The 24,932-nt window shown below is 41.3% G+C and overlaps 1 protein-coding gene across 1 annotated transcript in view; it reads right to left on the reverse strand.

Annotated features, from left to right (window-relative positions):
- PIEZO2 (piezo-type mechanosensitive ion channel component 2) overlaps positions 1-24,932 on the reverse strand; it is a 428,995-nt gene that overhangs the window by 68,090 nt on the left and 335,973 nt on the right. Inside the window, exons 32-38 of the mRNA XM_015414359.1 lie at positions 21,602-21,705; positions 13,067-13,178; positions 12,431-12,433; positions 11,903-11,956; positions 11,065-11,231; positions 10,423-10,580; positions 1,212-1,604 (exon numbers count right to left, since the gene is read on the reverse strand). Of these exons, the coding sequence (XP_015269845.1) occupies positions 1,212-1,604; positions 10,423-10,580; positions 11,065-11,231; positions 11,903-11,956; positions 12,431-12,433; positions 13,067-13,178; positions 21,602-21,705 (991 nt within the window). The remainder of the gene's footprint in view (positions 1-1,211; positions 1,605-10,422; positions 10,581-11,064; positions 11,232-11,902; positions 11,957-12,430; positions 12,434-13,066; positions 13,179-21,601; positions 21,706-24,932) is intronic.

The raw sequence follows: 24,932 nt of genomic DNA on the forward strand, positions 1-24,932 counted from the left end.
AGCACTTTTTTGATTCTTAAACTTCTTCTGTAAAGCTAAATAAAAGATAAAAGGCACAGTTACATGCAATCTATGTAGTACATACAGTGAAAATCTCATGTGTGATATCATGGCATGTACCTTCCATGTGGACATTACAAAACGTGTGAAGTAGTCCTCAATGAATGATAAAAACAAATCCCCAGAAGATTTTGCCTAAAACTACCAAAAAAATCTTACTTTCCCTGAAGGAAACAATCACTGCATTTCATTGCAAATTAGTTTCTATGTCACATTTGTGAGCAGAAAAGGAAACTTGTATAAATGGAAAAGGAAACACTAGTGTGATGCACTGATTAGTGTTGAACTGGGAATCACAGGGTCAAATCCCTTTTTACCAAGAAAAACTTGGTCCAGCCTAATCTAGTTTTCAGGGTAGTTATAAAAACACAACGGAGGAAAAGAGAACCATACATTCTTCCTTCAAGTGCCTGGAGGAAGCATAAGATAACAAATGTAATAAATATACTAACAAATAATACAGTTTCATGGCTTGAAGGCACAAGATGCAGCTAAATTAAGGTGGGCAACGGTGTTGGTCTGAAGCAGCAGAACAAAGTTTGAGTCCAGTGGCACCTTTAAGACAAACGAAGTTTTATTCAAAGTGTAAGCTTTCGTGTTCAATGCACACTTCTTCAGACAAATGGAATAAAATCTCCTCAAGGGTTATTTACAGGGGGGGAAGGGTGGGGGGCAGCCGTTAGGAGGGGCCACTCAGAGCCACGATGCCTATACAGGGCTGAAATTGTATCAGGTGGCCGGTAAGATTAGCACATAAGATTAGCAGCAAATTAGCACATAAATGCAAGAGTTAACAAAAAGATGTGAGAATGAAGCTAGAGTCCAGCAGTACCCCCAAGACAAAGGCACCTAAATTACTGCAGCTAATCAGGTATAGGAATGGCTCATACTTGGTTAGGAGTACCCTATCATGCATGCCACTGGTATCAACTGAAAGGATGGGCAGGGTATAAGCATCATACACAGAATTTAATTAATGTATTTGAGAAGACAAACACACTGTTGACCACTATACATTAGTGTGTTAAAGTAATTGCAATGAAAAAGCTGTGTGTTTTCACATTCCAGCTAAACAAAAACATTTCATTATTACAAGATTTCCTTTATAGACATGAATGTTTCTGTGAAAAAAGTTGTTGTATGGTTCTTACTTGTTTAGAAGCAGTTCACTTGCAGTCAACTCATGGGTCAATGGGGGGAGTATAGCATCTTCTGATTTGTCAGCTTCCAGTTCATCTGGACTCACCATCATATGGTTTTTGTCTGAAGAGCCATCTTGGGAACCATCTAAGGGGAAAAGTTCCAAGCTCACAGCTTTGCTATACGAGGGAGGGGGTTCAGCAATACCGTCCAAACCGGAATAGGATGGCACATCTGTGTCAGAGGTATATGCAGCTCCTTCAGAATCCAGACAATAATCTTCCATATCATGCTCTTGTCTTGATGCACTTTCTGCCCCTTCTTCATGTTCCTCCCCTTCAACTTCTTCAATGGTTTCTGTTGTCCCCTGACGGGAATACAGCATGGTGATTTGGGTGGCTTCACTGTCAGGAACATGGGGAAGAATATCTTTGTCAACTTCTTATTTCATAGCTTTCCCCACCCACCCCAAATTCTGTTCTGTTGCTGGATTTTACTGAGCCAGTTCTAGTGGAACTGCCCTTCCTGTCTTAATCATGATAACGCGTATTGTGTTGGATCCAAAGATGCCTTTCTATTGCCATAAGGGCCATTCTGTTAGCATTGACTTAGAAAAACATTGTCGTATGCAATATCGTTCTGCCACTAGCACAGAATGCAGACTGCAGTGTCAACAGATTTCAGCCAAGCCCCAATTCCCCTGACAAGACAAAAATACAACAGCCAGTGTCCCAAGTCCTCTGGGACTCACGTGAGCTGAAGCCTACTTCCAGGGTCCCAAGTACGACTCCCTCCATATGGCTGGCTAGCCTTGGTAAGCCTGAGGAGAACAGGTATGCAGTGGGGAAATGGCTGTAGCAATTGCAAGGAGCTAACGCTAGCAGGGATTTCAGCTCTTTTTGCCGTTGCTGTGCCTGTCATGCTACCTTTTGACCTGCTCCTACTTCATACATTCTGGTCGCAACAGCTGAAGTTGGGGAGCACAATTTCACTTTATAGTAAGTCCCACAATATTGTCTCCATTGACTTCCACTAAAGGCACTTTGGATCCAACCACTTGTCAGCAATGTTGCTAACCGCTAATCAAAATTCCATTCTAATTAGCTTTTGAAGCCAACATTGCAAACTGTAATTTTTTTTAAACAACAGCCATCTAGTTTAGGAATCCTAGATTGAAAGTGGAAGGGACAAAAAAGAACAATTAAAATTCCATACGATTCCATATAAGTCTACGAGTATGAATGTAAAGATGTGAGAGATGCTTCACATGAGTACATAAACATTTTTACTCACACTGAAACATAAACACCAAACTTGTGAATTTTTGCAAAGTTAAAAAAAAAAAAGTCAGGGTACACAAGTGAAAGTATGGATGGGTTAAGCACCTTGACACGATGCTGCCACTGTCTGCAGATGAGGAGGACATATCCATGCTGTACATTTTACGAAGCCTAGGTCGTGCACGCTCACTTGTTTTAGGAATAAGGTCTGTTCCATCTATATCGTCAAGGGTTGACTGTCTTGACAATAACAGCATGGTTGCTTCAGTACAGCAGCTAGCAGAGTAAACAGTTAACAAAGTTAAATACCATCAAAACGTTTACTTGGTACAGTAGTGAACATGCTTGCTAGCCATGCACAATACAAAGACAGAGACAAAACATTCAGGGAGGAGATAAGGAGTTTTTTTGTTCTAGAATAAAGGTAAAGGTTCCCTTGCTCAAAAGCCAGTCGAATCCGACTCTAGGGTTGCGGTGCTCATCTCCGTTTCAAAGCCGAAGAGCCAGCGCTGTCCGAAGACATTTCCGTGGTCATGTGGCCGGCATGACTAAACACCAAGGCGCACGGAACGCTGTTACCTTCCCACTGAAGTGGTACCTATTTATCTACTTGCAATTTCTTGCTTTCGAACTGCTAGGTTGGCAGGAGTTGGAACTAGAGACAGGAGCTCACTCCGTCATGCGGCACACTCGGGTCTCGAACTGCTGAACTACCAACCTTCCACAGCCTGCAGTTCTGCGTCAACAACGAACTGTTGACATAAGGACTACCATATCTTCCCTCTACTCTCCACCTTTTAAGGGACCTTTGGTGTTAGAGCTTTGATTAATTGATATTTCTTATATTTGCAGCTGGAGCTGCCATTGTTTCACATTCTTGTTCTCAGAAGGCAACCTAAAACAATTCTATCGGTCAGCTATTAAATCTGCATTTAAAAGAGTATCTATACCAAAAAATGTCCTAGGGTCATGGCCTGAAACATATCCTCCCCTCCTCTGCATTTCTTTTTTTTTTAAACATCCAGGTTGAAAAAAAGTTCTGAAGAATTCAAAAGGTCATGCACTGTTTTCTGTCATTTTAAAGGAAATAATGTAACTTGTGTTTGCAATTTTCTTTGGACCAATGTAACTACTTGGAACCTCTACCCAGAGAAAATGCAGAAGTTTGAACCCATAGTCAAGGCTGGAAATTGCTGCTTAACTCTCCTTCCCTTGAATGGTGGAATGTTAAGGGCAACTAGAGGACAGAACAGTCATTGATAAAAAAATATCTCGTGGATATTTGTAAAAATATGTTTCTTCATACATGTAAAGATTGAGAACAGTTAGGAAAACAGTATTCAAGAGGAGCAATACTAGAAACAGTTTGTTAATTAAAGGTAAAGGTTCCCTTGCTCGAAAGCCAGTCGAATCCGAAGAGCCGAAGAGCCAGCGCTGTCCGAAGACGTTTCCGTGGTCATGTGGCCGGCATGACTAAACCCCAAGGCGCACGGAACGCTGTTACCTTCCCACCGAAGTGGTACCTATTTATCTACTTGCAATTTCTTGCTTTCAGACTGCTAGGTTGGCAGGAGCTGGAACTAGAGACAGGAGCTCACCCCGTCTTGCGGCACCCGGGTCTTGAACTGCTGAACTACTGACCTTCCACAGCCTGCAGCGTCTTAACCACTTGAGCCACCGCAGCTCAATTACAATGCTGCAAATTGTAAGTTTGCAAGTGGTGTCAAGTCACAACTGAATGGTGACCCCAGCTAGGGACTTTTAAAGCAAGTGGGAAGCAGGGGTGGTTTGACATAAATAAATGCTGAATAGCAGACACCTAGACAAGTCTGATATGTTTAAATTATTTCACTTATTAAATAGTTTGTATAAACTAAAAGTTCTTTAAATAAAAAAAAAGCAATTAAGATGCCCTTGTGTAACTATAGTACTAGCATCCAGGAATGGGTATTGCCCTTTAAGACTTCAAGATGAGAGGAGAAAGTAGAATGGAACTGCTCAAGAGATTTCAGTTTCTGACGCAGCTGACAAAGAACGCTTAGAATATAGTCTCCGTGCACCTTGTACAAGTCAGTGTGGTGTATAGCAGAATATTCAAAGTTTTGTAGTGGTTACATTATGGCTGTATTCTTTGTTATGTATTTGAGTCTGTAACAGGGTTTTGCATGAAGACGTGGAATAAGGAAAGCTGACATCTTGTGGCAGGCTAATAAAAGGGCCAAGTTTATTTATTTACATTGATCAAAGAGGATCTGCAGTGTCCATAGGCCAATCTCCAAACCAAACCTAGTCACACTGCAGGCATTTGGCGGAATGCTGAAGAGACAGGCCACCACTGTTTGCACATTCCTGATATTATGGGCAAGATCATCCTGGCTCTGGGTTTCGTGCCTTTACTACGCAAGGCTCAGGCTCTTCCTTGTCAAGCCGTCATGATACTCAAGGGAAGTGTGACACTTCCTGTACCTCAGCCACTGGCCCATGGGTTGAGGAAAATGACATCCCTCAAGGGGCTCCCGTCCCAGGACCATCAAGGCATTGCGCCCCCAGGCCTGGTCTCAGGATCACCCCTTTACCCTACAAATGAAATTGTAAGGTTTTCACCTAAGCTGTACTACATACCATTCAAGCAACTTTACTCACATGGCAAGGCGGGATATAAATTCAATTTCAATTTCAAAACCTTTATTGGCATAGATCAGAATCATAAACCGTCACCCTTCAGTTCATGAATTTAGCACACAGCTTCCTCATTATAAGACCATTACAGAACTTAGCCACCGATTCAATAACCACTATATTTTGTGAAGCCAGTAAACGGTACAATCTTCTGTCATCAGATTGCTTGACATCTTTCTTAAGAATAGCTTCTAAATAGACTGCTCGAATGTCATCATACAAACTACAATAAAGGAATACGTGTTCGGTTGTTTCAATCTCCTCTGAATCACAATAATAAAACCTAACTGAGTAAGGGATTTTCTTAAATCTTCCTGCTAAAACCGTAGAGGGAAGCACGTTAAAACGGGCCAGCATAAATGCTCTACGCAGCTGTGGGGAAGTCAAATCCGATAAGTATTGTGCAGGGGCACTGATCGGAAAACGTGCCCATCTTAAAGGGGAACATCTACCAGAAGCCAAGGCTCTAAACTCTTGCATCTCAATATCAATTAATCTCTGTTTGAGAGGGCAAAGATGTGTATTTCAGATAAGGCCATCATCTCATTCAAGCATAAGCCTATTGAGACGATTTTCCTTTCTATAGCAGCAAACCACTCAGAACAATGAGACTATCTCAACAGATATGTAATAAGGCTATTGGGACAATTCCTAAAATGCAAACGTAGTCAAAATCTGAAAGTAATTATCCAAGCCCTTGTTTCCAAGCGTATCAAATTGACTTCCAAACAAATGGCAGCATAGGGAACACACAGAGGCAACCCCAGTATTTTCCTCACAAAATTGGACTGAAGTTGTTCTACCATTTTGTTGAAAGCAGTGATCCAAATGGGTACCCCATAAAGAAGCTTCGCTCCATTTTTATGCTCAAACACTTTTAGGGCCGCAGGAACATACTGGTTACTCTTGGTTAAAAAAGAAACTGGTTATTGCTAGCACACAGCTATTCGCAGATTTAATTGCTTCTGATCTATGGGCTACCCACCTTGCACTATGGTGAAAGTTAATTCCCAGATATTTAAAACACTTCACCTGTTCGATGGTTTTACCCTTAACACGCCAATTGATAGGTTTCCGGGAATCTCCGAACACCATTATTTTAGCTTTATCAAAATTCACGGATAACCCGTTCAGCTCACAATATTCTATAAAATGTGCTAACAGCCTCTTCATCCCTACTTCTGACCTAGAAAGAATTACAGCATCAGCTGCATACAATAGCAGGGGCACCGGGTGCGAGCTCAAAATTGGGCTGTGTCCAGCAATCCCCTCTAACCCCGTGGCCAAATCATTTAAAAAAAGATTTAAAAGGAGGGGAGAGCCAATACACAGCCCTGCTTAACCCCTATATTGATGGAAATTTTCGGGGTTAAAACACCATCCCTAGAGCCTCTTACTTGGCAAGTGGTATCTGTATATAATTTCCTAATGAACAGGAGCAATCTCATGTCAATTCCCAACATCCTTAACTTCTTCCATAGAAGCTCCCTCGAGACCGTATCAAAAGCGCTCTTCAAATCTAGGAAGGCAGCGTACAACTTAGACCCTTTCCCTTTTTTGTATTTATTCACTAAGTGACTTAACACAATACAGTGATCCAAAGTTGACTTCCCCTGACCAAATCCTGCTTGTTCTATACCTAAGATTTTTTGTTCTGTCATCCAGGCCTTAAGTTTAGACGCCAGATGGCTTGCATAGTTTCCCTAGTATGGAAATCAGGCTAATGAGCCTATAATTACTAGGCAATCTACTACTAAGAAGGATGCCCACCATTCCGGAATCACTTTAATGGCCTCTGGGGGAATTGCGTCTGGTCCCGGTGCCTTCCCGGTCTTAATTTGAGCCATTAACTTGACAATCTCCACATCCTGCACTGGCGGTTACTCAGGACAGTCCCCTAGGCTGATCACCAGATCCTCAACTTCACTCCTTCCATCTACCAAAAAGATCTTCTGAAAATGTTCATACCAGGCCTTGGTGGTAATTGGGGAGTTCATAGTACTCTTAGAGTCAATTTGCTAGAGGAGGGGAAATACTATTTCGTTCCCCAATGGGCGACCAACTTGCATTCACTCTGAAATAAAGATAGGGTAGGTCAGTGTCTCCCCCACTGATGGTCAAAAGAGAAGGGCAGGGCAGACACTGGCTTCTGTATGGCTTTCCTCCACTTCCCCAAGCCATTATGCAAAGAAGGTAGCATCAGGCTATACAGCTCTGGCTCTCCCTTCTGTCAGCTGCAGAACCCCCCCTCCCCCCTACAAAGGCATGAGTGTGGAACAAGGCAGAAGACTTCCTATTCAGAAATTTTCCTCAGTTCAAGGAGGCCATAGCAGCAATGAGCATAGACTGTGGCTTGTAAAAACTACAGTAACTTCAGTATTATGTGATTGTACCCTAGTGGTGTTTGTTTATTTGATTTTACACACACACACACACAGAGAGAGAGAGAGAGAGAGAGAGAGAGAGAGAGAGAGAGAGAGAGAATGAATGAATATTGGGCATTAATGTTTCACTCCATTCCCCAAGAAACAGCATTTTCCCCAGCCCAACTCATCCCTGCAACTGACTAGGCAAGTTGCCTTGGCTAATCACCCTTCTTTCTTGGAGGGAAGGGAAATTTTAAGCTGTAGCCGTGTTTTATGTTGACCATTTGGCACCACCTGTGTACTGTGTTCATGCTCCTTGCATCTTGGAAAAGACTCCTTGCTAGGTTTATGCTAGACCCCAGCCAGCCAGATTCTGCTTCTTGACAGACTGGTCTGATTAATATATTATTACTACTAGCTAGCCTTTACTCCATACTCCCCCCTTGGGGGAGGGTTACATTTGGTTGCTGGGGGGAGAGTTTGGAAGTGGTATTGTTTTCATTGTTGTTTTGGATTCTTTATGGTTTAATATTTGGGTTTTTTGATCTTCTGCCTTTTGTTTTCTGAGCTTCTGAGGCGTTTGCTTCTTTTTCTTAAAATGTGGTTCATTTTTCATAGTTTGTTTTTTTCTGGCTACCTTCAGGGTTATCTGTTTTCCACCTTTTTGTAGATTAGTGATTTGGAGTAACATCAACTTTTTCATTGCTTAGGTTGGATAAGTAGGCTGCCAAAGAACCAACTGCAGTATGATATGAACTTGCTATGATTAAAAAATGCTCCTCCGCAATGCCTCACTAGACAGACACTCTGGAAAAGACTACTTTTACTCACCATTACTAGGTTTGGGGGAAAGAATGCTGCTCTAGAAAAACAGCAGCCATTTTGTGTGTTTTCCCACTATGCATAGAGGACAGCTGGGGCACCTTATACAAGGGGCTGTAAAACTGTCCCCCATTGTCCAATTCACTTGAAACTTGGGGGGTCTTAAGAAGAGAGAGTGAACTAGGTACCCTGGCATTTTGATATGATTTAGTGGGAAAAGTCTGCTCAGGAAAATCTGCCATGGAAAATAATGAGCAGACATCCAATCCAATCTTTATAAAAATGGAATTGAAACCTGATGAATCATCATGATACAACACTTCCAAGAATTATTAAAGCCAATACATTATCTCTTTCTTAAACCATGATACAGAATTGAATGATAATTTTTCCAATGGCCACCCCAGCTAGGAACGGTTTTATTTTTCAGCAATTCTGTAGAACACTGCCTGTACCACCCCCCTTACAGCTCTCTAAGAAAAAGGGCTAATTATTTCCTTTAAAAAAATGAATGCAGGGCATGATAGAGTTGCCAGCCTCAAGGTGGGGCCTGGAGTTCTCCCAGAGATTAGTTCCTGGGGGAAATGATGGCTTTGGAAGAAACGGGAATCCTAGAATTGAACCACATCTCCATTGAGCTACCTACTATTCCCAAAGTCTACTCCACTCCCCATTTCAAGGAATTTCTCAGGCTGGGTTAGCAACCCTAGAACAAGGTGTTGGCCTCAGGCTCAAAACACTTCAGTTCTCTACCTCAGCCCATGGCTCCTGCTCTGCAGTGAATCTTATCCTGAACGTCTTAGGGTTCTGAAGAACAGACTGTCATGCCGTACTATTCTTAATAAGACTGCTATAGCCATGATCTTATAACTTTTATTTTGTTGTTCTCATTCTGAAACCTACCGAAAAGCATGCTGCTTGGAGTGCCCTTAAGTTTCCTTAAGAGCTGCAGGGGTTGCAGCTGCAGCCCACTGAGGCCCCTGGAATTTTGTTCCTAGGTAGGGTTGACAGGTCTCCTTGTTGCTCTGATGGGGGGATTTTGGGGGCATTCCAGGGGTAGGTGAGCAGGGCGGGGTCCTGGGAAATCAGCCCTGTGCATGAGGTCCCCACCCCACTCGCAAAGGGTCTTTTTGTGAGCAGAGCATGTGGGCGGCAACAGCCCCTCTCCTTCCCTCCTGAAAGATTTAAAGAGCCCTCTAGCTGATCAGCGGTCCATGTGCTCCCCACAGATCAGCTGAAGCCCTTTAAATCTTGCAGGATGGGAGGGAGAGGGGTGGCCACAGGTGGTTGCTCTTGCTGATGGGGCTTCCCCTCCAGCCAGCAGGCTGCCAGCAGATTGGAGCCCCCAAAAGTAGGGAACCCCTGCCCGGACCTGGGGGCTGGCAACCCTATTCCTAGGAGGTTGGAGCCCTTTGATGTTTTAAGGAATACAGGCCAATAACTTTGGTATAAATGACAACATGAGAAACAGCATCTTGAAGTGCATAGCTGACCCAGTCTCAGGAGACTTTAACTTCAAACAGCTTTTTCAAGAGAACAATAGCCTCCCTCTATAGTGACAGAAATACTGTTACAGAAAGTTATAATAGGGGCTGGGCCATCCAAGTTTAAATCCTCACTTGGCCACAGAAGCTTGCTGGGTGACCTACAGCCAGTCATACAATATAAGTCTAATCTACCTCACAGGATGATCGTAAGGGTAAAATGGAGGAAAGAAATAGCCATTTTGGATTCCCATTGGAGAGAAAAGTACAAATGAAGTAAATAAGTAAAGCAGAGCAAAAATAATAATCAAAAATGCAGAAAAGTTTTGTTGCTGTCATGCTTCTTTAATGTGAGGGAAATATGGATCTAATGCAGGTGCTGTTTATCTATCCTAGTAACATATCCCCAGAAGTTTTTAATTTCATGGACAAAACCCAGCATTATCAATTTAGATGGCACTTGCCATCATATTATCTTCTTTGTTGTTGTTGTTCAGTCGCACAGTCGAGTCCGACTCTTCGCGACCCCATGGACCAGCTCTTATTATCTTCTACATTATATTAATGTGCATTAATATTCATGTGTGATACCTGGATTCACTGTCACGTGAAGGGGCTGATTCGAGACTTGCTGTCCTCTCAGCTGCCAGTCCAGATTCATCAGTTCTATCCAGTCCCGATTCCCTAGAAAGTTTCATCATTTGGTTCTGGTAATACATATGTATACTCTCTCGAGTTGGCACATTACCCTAAGAAAAAAAGATAGAATTTAAAAGATAGAATAAAGCATTTTTCTTCTATGAAGTGTGGCAATTGGATGCATCTTTTTATGTATCCTAAGAAGAACAAAATGGCTAAAGGGTGTAGCTGATCAGAGAGTCAGGGGTGTCTCTCAGTGCCTTCATAAGAAGAGTTATACTCATCTAGGTCTACTGAAGACAGTGAGCTTAAAAAGGGTGTAACTCTGCTTAGGATGGCACTGTCAGGGTTATACCACAGAACAGGAGTGGTATTCTTCCTACCATCAAGTCTTTCCCAAAGGGTTTCTCCATGCTCAATTATACATAAAATTTGGAAACTGCAATAATCATAATATTCTGCTTCCACAATCATTTAAAAAGAAGCACAATATAAAAGCATTCATATTCAGCAACAACAGAACAGCTGAGGGCCTGAGATTACAAACCTGGCATGTAATGTCATCATATACACAATATGAGCATGCCATGTTACCTTTTTGATTTCCCTAGTAAGCATGCATCTCTCGATTCTTAGCACAGTGGAAATGTCAATGTGCTCTCTGGAAATTGAATTGAGCCAAGCTGTAAAACTATCTATTGTTGCCAGAAAAAGAACCCAGGTGAACTTCAAAATGTTATATATTCTTTTGATAATGTTATCTGGGGGAAAGAGAAGAAATAATGGTTAGAAAATTAGCAATCATTACAGAAGCAAATATTTGTGGATGATTTGATAATATCTAGCACATAGTAACTATTCTTACTATTCTTTATTTGGTGTTTTTAATTTTAAGGCCCAGATCACTGGCCCAACATTTCAACTGCAGAAACTTCACTTGATTTTTTATTATTAAAAAACCATTCATTAAAACTTTTAGGAGACCTCTGAACCATTTTCTATTTTTGTAGAAATAATTTCTATGATCAGACAACGCTGGGTCTTACTGCATTCTATTTTCATTATCTCACGGGCATTTCAAAATCTATATACTATGGCAAAGGCCCCCTCGCTGTCCTGTCAGCTGCCTTCTGTTTTTAGTGTGTCAAAACAGCTGAGATAATGCAAACAGATACATTTTATTCTTTTTACTTTTCAAGTGTAGCTGATATGAAACATATTTAAGAAGGACAAAAAAGTAGTTAAACTAGTTTCTCTTGCTACACAGTTTTATACTGTCTGGAACAATCCCATTTGTGCTGGTAGAGCTGTGCCTCTTAGTACATAATTGTCAGGAAATTCTACAGCAACTGTCTGGCTTGCCTTTAATAAATAGTCATGCTGTCTTTCATTTATGGATTTAATGGACTCCCTTTCTTGCTTTGCTGCTTACCAGGTCCATCAGATTTCTTTTTGACATGTTCCTCTTTTTCTTCAAATTCCACATCTATAGCAACTGACAAATCAACATTAATGTAATGAGCAAATGTTTCTGGCAGTTTATACTTATTTAGTAAAAATACAGAGATGCCTGCTCTTTACTGTAGGCAATTTCACATTCTACATAGTTCATGCATTTAAGACACGTCATTATATTATATTAACCGTGACAGTCTATGAAGTCTTAGTTTGTTTCATCAATTAATATTTAGAAGTACAAATGACATGGCTCCGTCTGAGTTGAATGTCTGAATACAGGGTTGCCAACCTCCAGGTGGAAGCTATTACAACCGATCCCCAGGTGGCAGAGATCACCTGCAGAAAATGGCAGTTGTGGCAGTTAGACTCTATAGTATTATGCCCCAAACCCTGCCCTCCTCAGGCTCCACCCTCAGGCTCCAGATATTTCCCAACCCAGAGCTGGCAACCATATCTGAATTGGTTTGGTTGTTCAGTTACTTTCTCCATTGCCAATCAAAACCACCTTAAGTACTAGCTATACTTCACTACATCTGCTTCTTTAGAGGTGGCTGCCAGTATAATGCACAATGTTTTCTGCTATATCCTCCTGCAGAGCTAACCTGCTAAACTGTAAAACATTTTCCATTTTACTGCCATATATGGAAACATTAGCATGGAGCTTATTTATCATGAGCAGAATGGCACTTGGAAGGAGGAGGAGGAGATTGGATCTATACGCTGCCCTTCACTCCGAGTCTCAGAGTGGCTTACAAACTCCTTTCCCTTCCCCTCCCCACGACAGACACCCCGTGAGGTAGGTGGGGCTGAGAGAGCTCTGAGGGAACTGTCCTTGAGAGAACAGCTCTGACAGAACTATGGCTTGCCCAAGGTCATCCAGCAGCTGCAAGTGGAGGAGTCGGGAATCAAACCCGGTTCTCCCAGATTAGAGTCTGCACACTTAACCACTACACCAAACTGGCTCTCTTTTTTCAGGGGAAAGTGCGAATGTAGTCCCCCACTACCAGGGGTCAGCACACCTGGAGTGCAATGGATGAGCCTCACCCTGGGAAAACCTTCTTTGCGATCAAGGTGTCTCCCCTGCCAGGGAACCCGACTCCCACTACAGCCTGTTGTGGCCCTGAAATTGCATACATACCATCCTCAGATCCTTTCTGCCTTTGTTTCCCTACTTTCTCATACTTTTTCTTCTCTTTGCGCCTCTGTCTGAGGGCAGTTTTAGGGTCAGTAATCCAGGCCTGATAAACAAACTAGAGGGAACAAATGAATTTATTTCAAGTTTGTCAGAAAAGAAAACATTAAATCAAGCGAAAAACTGGAATATAGATTTTAAAGTAAGCATCTGTGAGATCAAGCAATCATTTACAATTCTATTGCAAATACTACAAAAAAGTAACATTTTTTTTGCACTATTTTTGATTGCTTAACAAACCAAAAGATGAAAACCATTGTGGTTTCTTATGAGTCTCCATTGAAAGTCATGGTCTGAATTTGGGGAATCGATGCACTGTTTAGATATGGATGACTTTGTACTGATGATCAAAAGTTGCAACAGGAATTGTCACAAGTTTTCAAATTAATCTTTAAAAAAAGACATCAGGGATGTCCGGGTATCTTCCTTGTATGAAAAGAAAGAGCTGCACTGGGAGAGACCACCGGGAACAAGCCCATCGCATAACAGAACTCTGCTCATATTCTCTGGATTCAGGACATAACAATTTGCGTTTCAGCTTAGAATTGGTGGTGCTTGTGAGTGCACCAATTATTTGTTTTCCCTCTATCAATCACCAAGAAATTTATTAACAGAGCCTAAGACACTAAATAAATAGTCTGGATTTATTAGTGGATCTAGGACCATTCTGAGCACCCCCCAATGCAGGCAGTCGTTTTCTGACTGTGGAGGTTAATGCTCTTATTATGACACAAACAAATAATTTCATGCATTGTAACATCTGATCCACTCAAAATGGTGGGCTGTGTCTCAATTCCCCTTTGTTTCTCAGATATAATCTGTATAATTCCTAGAATAAGTGTCAAATTGGGTGGAAGCTGATATACAGGAATGCTTCTCTACAAGAAAGGCACCTCTCCCTTTCCTCATGTGGCAAGCTTCTTCATCTGGAAGAAGGCTAAGATAGAACCTTCTGCATGCAGGCAGTTTGATACACTGGAATGTTGAATAAAATGATACTACTTCTGAATTATAAAGTAGTGCAGTTCCAAGGCTGTCCCTATGCTTCAGCTCCTTCCGCGATGCTGTTGTAGAGTGGAAAATTCCACAGTTACCTTGTTGACAGAAATACATTTAGAAGTGCTGCTGGGGGAAAAGGAGGATTCAGACTCTTAGCTGAGAGTCCCCAATTATGTCACCCTCAAAAAGGCTTACATGTTATTTCTCTAATTTGGTCATGACTATTCACACTGGCATATCTTACCTACTGGTTGTGGTGGAAAGTGCCATCAAGTCACAGATGCCTTATGGCAACCCCATAGGGTTTTCAAGGAAAGAGACATTCAGAGGTGGTTTGCCATTGCCTTCCACCATATCACAACCCTGGTATTTCTTGGAGGTCCCCCATCCAAATACTAGCTAGGGCTGACCTTGCTTAGCTTCTGAGATCTGACAAGATTAGACTAGCCTGGTCTATCCAGGTCAGGGGATCTTACTTACCAGGCCATATGAATTAGCTTCAGTAATGGCAAAACGTCATATTTCATAATAACACACCAACACTACTGTTAAAGCTCCTCATCTTAGACTTTTATTTTCTGGCAATGGAAATTTTAGTACAGGACTTCAAATTAAGTTTTAGGTTTCATCTAACATTTGTGATCTGCTCTCCAGTCTCTAATGATATTGGCTGATCTTTAATATGGGAACTCGATTTACGTTCATGACACTATAATTACCACACATTACATTACATATTTATATTCCATTGCACAAAAACATGATTAAAAAGAATAACAAGAACTAAGCATTGTCTGATAGCAGTTTGAGACAAAAGATGTTGCGCTTTTGCCTGTATGATTTTCTTTCCAAGATGAAAATCATCCTCAGCTGGCATTGCCTAAGTATGCATTTAATCAAAGACAGCTACAGCCAAAGAACAAACACACACACACATGCAAAGGAAAGAGAGATAGGAAGACAAAACCGAACCGAAGAGTTGCCACTCCCAACATAAGCATGCACAAACTGTCTCAGGGAAGCTGGAATACTGCCATTGCTGAAAATAACATTTTCAAATGCTGCTTTATTGGTAGTTCCTGATCTACAAAAATCACTCTTGAGTATCATGAAAACAATGGGCTGGATCCAGTGACTCCTTTCTGCTAAACTGGACCTAATGAAACCTTTTTGCTTAGTGAAAGGGAGTCACTAGATCTAACTTAATGGATGGCAGCTATTGGATCTATCCCATTTGCCTTTAAAAACCTCTCAGGATTTTTTAACCAAGTCCCGAAGGGCAATAAAACAAAACAAAACAAACCATCTGCTTTAGATCTGAGAGGAGGCTTAGAAGTGCTGTCTCCTTCCTTATTTATTTATTTGTTTGTTTTCTTAGACTATAGATAGAATATTTCTATGTTGCCTGTTCAGTGTCCTGCACAATAAATATGCTTTATGCAAACATCTTAGTAACTAAAACTTCAGGTTTTTCAATTTTAAAAAGCATTATCTAACAAAAACTGATATGAAGAAAATATAGCTTTCTGAAGGCAATAGCTACAAGTAAAGAATGGTTGAAGCAATGCCATTAGTACGTCACTGTCTAAGTTTAAAACTGACCTGGTTGGGCAGCTGTGTTGGTCTGAAGTGGGGGTGTGCATTCGGCTCAGCTGAGCCGAATATAACCCCGAAAAACCACCTATTCGGCAGTATTCAGGGCAGCTGCAGCCAAATCAGATTCTCTGATCTGATTCGGCTGCCCGAATACAATGGCCCCAAATAGCGCAGAAAATATTCAGCCTCTTCCTTAGCATTCAGAGTAGAGGGTACCTAATGACCAATCACTGCCATGCATTTAGAAATTGCAGATGCATTGTGCAGCTCTGCAAGGCTGATGTTGCTGCTGGGCTATTCCAGCCACCTTGCCACCTACCTTGCTGGGGGGGGGGAGACTTGCAATTCTTCCAATAGAATTGCAAGTTGCAATGCTCTTTGGCCAATCAGTGTTATTTTTTCAAACTGTTCTGTGCATGGGCAGAGAGCATTTAAGCAGCAGGAGTCCTATGGCTGCACTCACTCCATTTTGGCTGGCTGCTTGGCTGGAGTGGAGATTGCTGGCCTTGCCTCCCCTCAGCTGCCTACCTGCTGCTGCTGCTGCTCTGCCTGGCCTGCTCTTTATCTCTCCTTGCTGTGTGGATGTGGACTGCCTAAAGACATCACCTGGTAATTGTACTTCTACTAAGTTCAGCGTAATATTTGTTAAAATATTATTTTAAGGGAAAAAATTAAAAGTTTTTAAAAGTTTTCCTTCACTTTTTCTATGTTGGGCGGGTGACCTGGTCGGGTGGGTGAGTTCTGTTGGCTGTGTTGGGATGGTGGTGGTTTGGCTTAGCTTTAACTTAACATTTTCAGATATTTTAAAAACGTGTTTTAAAAGTTAAAATTTTGTTGCTCGTTTTAACATGGGTGAATTGTTCATTCCTTCTGGTTGCTTGGGGGAAACTGTGTGTGAGCCTTGTTGTTCTGTTCACCTAGTTCTTCATTCTTGGGTTGTGTTACCTTACCTGTTTCATTGTTGTGAAGGTTTGGCTTTTGATATTTTCACTGTTCTAGAGTTTGCATTCCTTCTTTTTGCTCGTGGTGGGTGAACCTGGTGGAGGGGTGTGGGTTGCTGCTTTTTTGGCTTGTTGAAACCTTGTGGGTTGCTTGTGTTAGTTCCTGTTGCAGTATTGGGAAGGTTTGGCTTTTGATTTTCACAGTGTAATAGTTCTTTTGGTTTTTTGGGGCGATTAAGCTGGTGGTGTGGGATGGTTACTAGATTGTTGTTTTGGTTTGTTGGTCACTAGTTCTCTCTTGGGTTGTGTTGTTGCATTGTTGTATAGGTTTGACTTTAGAGATTTTTACTGTTTAAAGTTTATACATATCCCCTCTTGGTTGCTGGGGCAGCTCCTGGCAAATAAGCAATGTCCCAACAGTTTGCTTTCCATGAAATTGTCTGGGGGAGTTTGACTGCTGGGTGCCTGCCTGCCTGCCTGCCTGCCTTTGCTGGGTTAGGTTTTTTAATCCTCATAGGAAACAATGGAGGGAATGGGGACAACCTCTTAGGGTGACCACATGTGGAGAAAGGCTCCAGCAGCTACACTGTGAATTTGGTGCCTCTCCCTCAAATTCCGTCTCCCCCAGCCCACTAAAAGCACTCTGGGAAGCTTGACAATTCCCCCCCCCACCATAGAAAACAATAGAGAGAATGGGGGCAACCTGCTTGGGGCCCATAGAATTGGATCCCCTGGTCCAAACTTTTTGGAACTTGGGAGTTCTTTTGAAGGGAGACTCCAGCCGCTACACTGTGAATGTGGTGCCTCTCCCTCAAACCACCTCCCTCCCAGCCCCCAGATTATACCCTATGAGATTTTGCCATTGACTTTAATGGTCCATAGGGTATAATGGAACCATATATTCGGGATTTCAGAATATCTCCTGAACCAGACAGCATTGCTGAACCTGGTATTCAGTGATATTCAAGAGTCCTGAATATCTTAGCCCTAATAGCCCAAATCTGAATTTTACCAAATGTTTTCTCTGCACACCCCTAGTTTGAAGCAGTAGAACAAAATTTGAGTCCAGTGGCACCATGATTGAGAGGAGACAGATGGAGTGTAATAACAAGGTCTCAGTTAATTATTCTTAGCACTCCACAATTAAGAATGATACATTTACACATCTATCTCCAATTTTGACATATTTATTTGCTTCACTGTCTTTCCTTTAAATTAAAATCCAAACAATGGTGACCTTATAAACTTAGCTTCTTATTCCTGTTTGCCTCTGCTAAAACATCTTCATTATGTTGTATGCTAATTTGCTGTTTAAACGCTGCCTTATGTGTATGAATTGATAAAGTCCATTCATTGTATCAGAGGAAGTGTGTGTGTGCATATGAAAGCTCATACCTTGAATAAAACTTTGTTGGTCTTAAAAGGTGCCAGTGGACTCAAACTTTGTTCTAAGTTTAAAATTAGCATTAACTTATTTATGCATAATGTTGCAAACATTCTATGTGACATGACAAACACGGCTAAAGGATGCCTCAAGAAGGCTGGTGGATTATTAACATCAAAATGTACAAACTGCATACAGAAAAGAAATGTGGAGGCAAAGTGTGCCTAGTTACAATTCTTCTGACACTTAACCAGCTTTCTGAGAAAGGTTACCATGCTGGGTGGGGGGAAAAAACCATATTCGACAAGTTCAATGGGGTCCATATTTTATCCACTGTTAATAAATGCATGCAACCTGATTTCTTTTAAAATAGGTTAGGCAGAAACAATGGAATTATACCAAGATATACTTCTGCATTTTCACTCTGGGATTTATGATCACAACTGAAATGAGAGTGATTATTCATCCTATGATTCAATTTATTAAATGCTGAATGTACCAAACTCTTGCCTGTCATAAATTCTCACAAAGTTCACATAAGAGGGAAAATGCAGAAAAGAGAATGGGATACCCTAAACCAGAATATTATGGGATGAAATCACATTTTACATTGTAGTGAAACATCAAATACCTTTGCAGCTCTGATAAAATACTGAAGAATTGTTTTGGGCAGTTTAATAACAGACTTTGGCAAGGCTAAAATGGCAGAAGCAAATTTCGCAATAGCTCTCTATAAAGAAGGACAAAGCAAGAAATTAGTAAAGACATGACTGCTATTGTTATATGGAATCTACTGCACTATACTCAGTTAGATAACACAGGGTTTACATTACAAATAGGATCACACACTGTAAGTATTCAGTTTAGCACATATACATACAAATAAGTGACAGAGCATGTTATTTAATTATATACATAAAGAACATGCTTATTGCAAAACAAGGTTTCACATGAAAATTAGTCTTTAGTATATCACAGATAATAGTAGATACAGGTTGTTATCACACAAAAACCAATCTTTTCCTTACATACACACGAAAGCAAGCAACTATGACAGGGGAAAAAAATCACAGTATCTTACACCTCCAAATGTATTTGCTTTAAAAACAATTAAAGGGAACATGAACACCAAAATACAGACTCAGAAAGAAAGAAACAACTGCAGGATTGATCAGCCTGAGCTAATGGGAAATTTGATAGAAATTTTTAGACCTAAGTTATTTTAAATTTAAGATATATGAGGCTAAAACCATTAGGGTTCCCAGCCCCCCAGTCCAGGCGGGGTTTCCTCTGCTTTTGTGGGCTCTTCCCCATCACCCCGCCCACAAATGCCTCAGAAAGCAGTGTAATGACATCGCCCGAAAGTGATGCCATTGCGCTGCCAATGTCGCACTGCGATGCTCTAGTTTTTGGACAAAACTCTGTGGTAAATCTGGGCTCAAACCATAGAGTTTAACCCTAAAACTAGAGCGCCAATGTCAGCGGCATGATGATGTCACTTCTGGGTGACATCATTGTGCCATGTGTGCAAAGCATGTGTGGCAGAAGATCCTGGCAAGGCGCAAAGATCCCCCTGCCGGGAAGAAGGTAGAACCTGGCAACCCTAAATACCATCCACAGGAGAACAAGAAAATATTGTCCATAGGGATCCCAAGTCCCCCATTCCCCGGCGCTGCCGGATCGGCCCCGGGGGGAACTCAGCCCCAATGTGCAGAGTTTTCCCTTGTATGGCTGTGGCCCCACCCCTAGCATGCCTGGCGTCCTCCCGTCACTTCTGGGTGATGTGTGTGTGGCGCGTGCGCGCACACACTAGACGCTGGCCGGGAGCACCCCACTTCCGGCAAAAATCCACTTGGCAACCCTAATTGTCCATGAAGTAAAGCAGATCTGAATATGAGTATCTTATGAGGCTGATCATGTATACTGGCTCAAATTAATGCAAAAAACGGATACGTTTGCCCAGAGAAAGTGAAACCATCCTTTCTCTATAATGAAAGCACATGGTTTCATATAATAGTGTTCTGTTCATTTATGCATGTGGCCTGTACAGAATGCTGCTGCAAACTAGTATTACCATCCTACATACATGAACATACATTCTTGTAGTCAACTAGGTTTGCCAGCTCCGGTTTAGAAAATTCCTGAGGATTTGGGGGTGGTGACTGGGGAGTTTGGGGAAGGGAAGAGAGAGCTCAGCAGAGATTTCATATCACATCCTGTGATGTCACAGCCTACGATGTCATGTCCAGGTCAAAGGCCAGCCCCTTCAACTCCCCCTTCCTATGAGATCACTTCCTTCCAACAAATTTTAAATTTAAATTTCCAGCCTCATATCACTCCACCTCACCTTTTCCGCACCTTGCATCATGGGTTGGCATTGACATGCATGTGTTCTGTATGTCATGCTAACTCTTTGATCCACTCTGAGGATCCATAGGCTGTCAGACAACAGCAGTCCTCTCCCTCTCTCAATCCCTCTGGCCTTTAGTGTATTTACAGGTGACAATTAGTTTCTCTTTAGTATACTATAGATGAAGTCCTAGAGCATCTACCTTCTGTAGCCACTCAAGAATTTCCATTTCTCCTAGACTCTAAGGTATACCATACAGTCCACCCTCTAAAGCTGCCATTTCCTCCAGAGGAACTGATTCCTATAGTCTACAAATCAGTTGTAATTTCAAAAGAACTCCAGGACCCAACTTGAAGTTGGTAACCCTACCATCACTATGGCAGAGGAATATACCCTACACATTTGTGGAACTCTAGATATGAAAACTCTAATAGGAACCTATGAAAACACTTGGAACTAGATCATAACCCCAACCTAAACTACTTCCTCACCACTATTCCTTCTAATAAAACAGGTGTATCATTACAAAAGATATGTGGTAGATCTCACTTGAGGAATTGTACCTGGATCATCATATGGATACAACTTGTTTCTCATGTAAATGTTTATATGGTTATTTGACAAAGTCATCCTATGAGATTAAAACATTATGTCAGATTTAGTCCTATTACTTTAAATTCTCAGAATTCTGTCAGCACCAACAGCATCTAGGGTATATAACAAGAGGCTGCACAACATTGTCGTAGCTGTATATTAATGGTTCACTTCATCTCCAGCCTATGATATATTCTTGTTTTACATATGAGTTTTGATATTAATTAGGGTTACCTTTGGAAAAGGAAAATTTAGAAATGTATATTCAAAACTTGGTCTTTATTGCAAATAACTATTTTTTTAAAAGTTCAGCAGTTCTTCTTCCAAACACAAAAGCACCAAAGCAAACCTCAAGCAATGCCAATGAAAAGATGTTTTATTCACTTGTCTCCATAGCAACATCAGAAAAATAAAGTTTGGGATATGAAACTTTATTAAAAACAAAACAAAACATGATGCAGGTGCAAGTGAATGAAAATCCATCTCTGGTATTATTCTTGCATTGCAGAAATGTGGCAATATGAGCAAGCAATAATAAATGTTAAATTAGCACATTTTCATAAGCACCTCAAGTCAAGCGTTCATAGCAGGATCAATGCATTAACTAAACACAATACCTGGAATGCAGATCTTCTTGGGGGTTCTTCATCTTCCTTTTTTTCTTCCTCTTCCTCTTCTTCACTGTCCGTCTCAAATAAATAATAATCTCCACTTCTGACCACTAAGCAAAATAAAATATTTTCTTATTTCTTGTGGAGAAACAAAGTGCCTCGTATCTCTATATCATGAGACAACACAAAACTATTGTGTGAGAAAGAGGCTCAATGACAGAACAGAAAAAACAAGAAATGAATAGAACCAGTGGCAAATAGATAATCTGGCATGACATTCTGAGGCATAATAAAGAAAAAGTAAATGTTACAGGAAAAACATATCACGATGGGAAGAAAATAGCCTGATAACATGTAAAAAAGTTGGAAGCATACTATAAAAAGTGCTTGAATATGTTAATTTATAAATGCCTTATTTTTTCACAAGCAGAGAAATCCCATCTTCGTGGGTATCTTGCTGGTATGTGAAATTCATATTTTTTTGTGAGCACCAAATACATAAGCTAAGTTATATCACTGGAAGAAAAAAGGTAAAACGAACAGCGAGGAGTGTGGAGACATCCTATGCCATTTTTTAATCATTTTACTATATTCTTCAAATGTAAACAAGAGATAATGTAAAACAATTTCCTAAACTGAAATTGTCAAAGTCAAAATCTTTATTACAGTCCATTACCAGAATAATGAAATTATTGATAAAAACAATGAAAATATAAAATATAACAAATGCACTCTGGAACAGTATGTGAGATCACAATAAAAACCAATTTTTGTCTGTGGATTTTAAAAAGTTCTTATGCCTCCATATATTCAAGATACGATGTAAATGAACTGGACCTTATATCCTTGAACAGAAGCACATAATTTTTAAACCCTGAATATGAACTAATTTGACAAAACAAGGGAAACAAACAAGAAAAGTAAAGCAATAAGCAAGAGTAAAATTAAAGTCGGAGCATTACATTTTTCAGTAAAGCTTATAAATGTAATGTCTCCACGTGAACTGAAATAGTTTATCTGTAATGATTGAGTTACCAAGCAATATACAGAATGACATTTTATAGTACATTTGACCCTCATTATATACCTTTCTGAACAATCAGAATAACTTACCCTGTTCAATCATACCTCATTCTTCTTTCAGTCATATACTGAAGATGCTTTCACATCAATATATCTATTTCTCAATGTGGCCAGATCTGTGGATACTTAAACCCAGAGACTGGAGCCCATGAACAGACAAGACAGCTTTCTATAAACCCCCACTGGTGGACCTCCTGATGGCACCTGGTATTTCTGGCCACTGTGTGACACAGAGTGTTGGACGGGATGGGCCTTTGGCCTGATCCAACATTGGCGTCTGTTATGTTCTTACAAATGCCCCAGATTAGCAAAAACCCCGAAATCTAAACATAACTTTAAAAAAACCCACTGTAGTTTAAACTCTCTCAAAATAACAGAAGCAGAGAGTGTAGCTTTAAGAATCAAATGCCAGCAGTGGCTATTATTAGGCAAATACAACAGTACTGCTGGCCCTCAAGCCTTGGTTTCAGTAAAGGTAAGTGGATGGGGAAGGGCAATTTCCAGGGCTGTTTTGGTCTCTGAAGGAGGACTGATTGGGGCCAGACCTGGCAGCAACCACCAGGTGAACTACTACCATATGATTTGCATGGCTCATCCAGGCTGGCTGCCTGCTACTGTTCAACAGCACCTACTCCATGAACACTAGTGCGGTGTGGTGGTTAGAGGTTCAGACTAGGAACTGGAACACCCAGGTTCAAATCACCACTCTACCAAAGAAGCTCACTGGGTGACCTTGGTCTAGTTCCACATTCTTAGCCTATCTTACCTCACAGCATCACTCTGAGGATAAAATGGAAGAAAGGACAATGATATAAGGTGCTTTGGGTCTCAGTTGGGAGAAAAGCAGGGCATAACTGAAATAAATAATAAATATAGCTGATGTTGAGAGGCAGTAAAGGTAGGTTGGTGGGTGGGTGGAGAGTAGAGGAGAAAAGAAAGCAGTGAAAGGTGAGGATATGGGGGTTGCCAAGAGGAGGGGAAGAGGAAATAGTGTGGGGGAAGGGAATACAGGGGGAAATGAGAAGCCCACTTGGGGCCTTTCTGGGTTTCTCGATGCACAACTGGGTCTGACCCAGCAACTGACAATGCACAACTGTCCATAGTTTTTTGGGTAAAAGCTATTATGGAGAGTGAAGGACAAGGGGGCACATAAAGGTTGGCTGGCTAGTGGTTGGGAAGGCAATAAGGAAGCAAGCAAAGGGGAAATACTATGGGGGCTTTCATGGAAGGGAAAGCAGAAATAGTGGGAGAGGGGAAATGAGAGCCCCCTCCAAGTCCTTGCAAGTCCCCTGCTTGTTAATATCTAATGTAAAAACTCCTTCATGTCTCTTATTCTATAGGAAAAAGGGATATGATAGAAAGTGGATTTAGCTGCCTCCCTTTAAAGGAAGCAATCCATTTTTATACTACAGTCATCAGCAGTACTCATTTTGTGTAGCTCACAGCGTACAAGTTGACATGATACATGTCCTCTTGTTCTTGGTCATAAGGACTAATGCCAACAAAAAAGTTACTCCTACCAACATCTCATAGAGTTATAATATTCTGCTTTCAAATGCTAGGTCAGTAACGGATGAAACAGCAGCCATCCAGGATTTAATTCTGGATGAGAGGGCAGACCTCGCATGCATCACTGAGACTTGGCTTAGGTAGTGGGGGGGAGTTTACCTCTCCCAACTATCCCCCCCCCATAGTAATATATCCGCATAGGCCTGGCAGCTGGGGCGGTGATGTTGCTGTAGTCTGTAGGGATTCTCTCTCAGGCCTGTCTAGGATCTTGCCAGTTTTGAGAGTGTATATCTAGTGTTAGAGGTGAGAAACAGGACTGGGATTCAGTTGGTATACTGCTTGCCCTACTGCCCAACTGTCTCCCTGCCCTAATTAGTGGATGTGGTCTTGGGAGGTGTGTTGAGGACTCCAAGTTTGGTTGTTTTGGGAAACTTCAACATTCATACCAAGACTACCTTGTTGGGAGCAGCTCAGGATTTCATGGTCTCCATGAGAACCATGGGCCTGTCTCAGGTAACAATAGGCTGTGCAGGTTGCACTCTTGATTTGGTGTTTTGCTTGGGGCAGGAAGATGATATGAAGGTGGGGGATTGAAGATGGTTCCCTTGTCACGGGGTTTAAAGTTGTTGGGGTTTAAACTTATAGGATACCAAAACTCCAGAGGGGTGGGGGATCAATTAAGATGATCTGCTACCATAGCCTGATAAATCTGTTTGGTTTTCAGATGACATTGGGGATTTTCCTG

The sequence above is a fragment of the Gekko japonicus genome, unplaced genomic scaffold (genome assembly GCF_001447785.1).
Source record: "Gekko japonicus isolate JY-2015 unplaced genomic scaffold, Gekko_japonicus_V1.1 scaffold157, whole genome shotgun sequence".
Lineage (NCBI taxonomy): Eukaryota > Metazoa > Chordata > Lepidosauria > Squamata > Gekkonidae > Gekko > Gekko japonicus.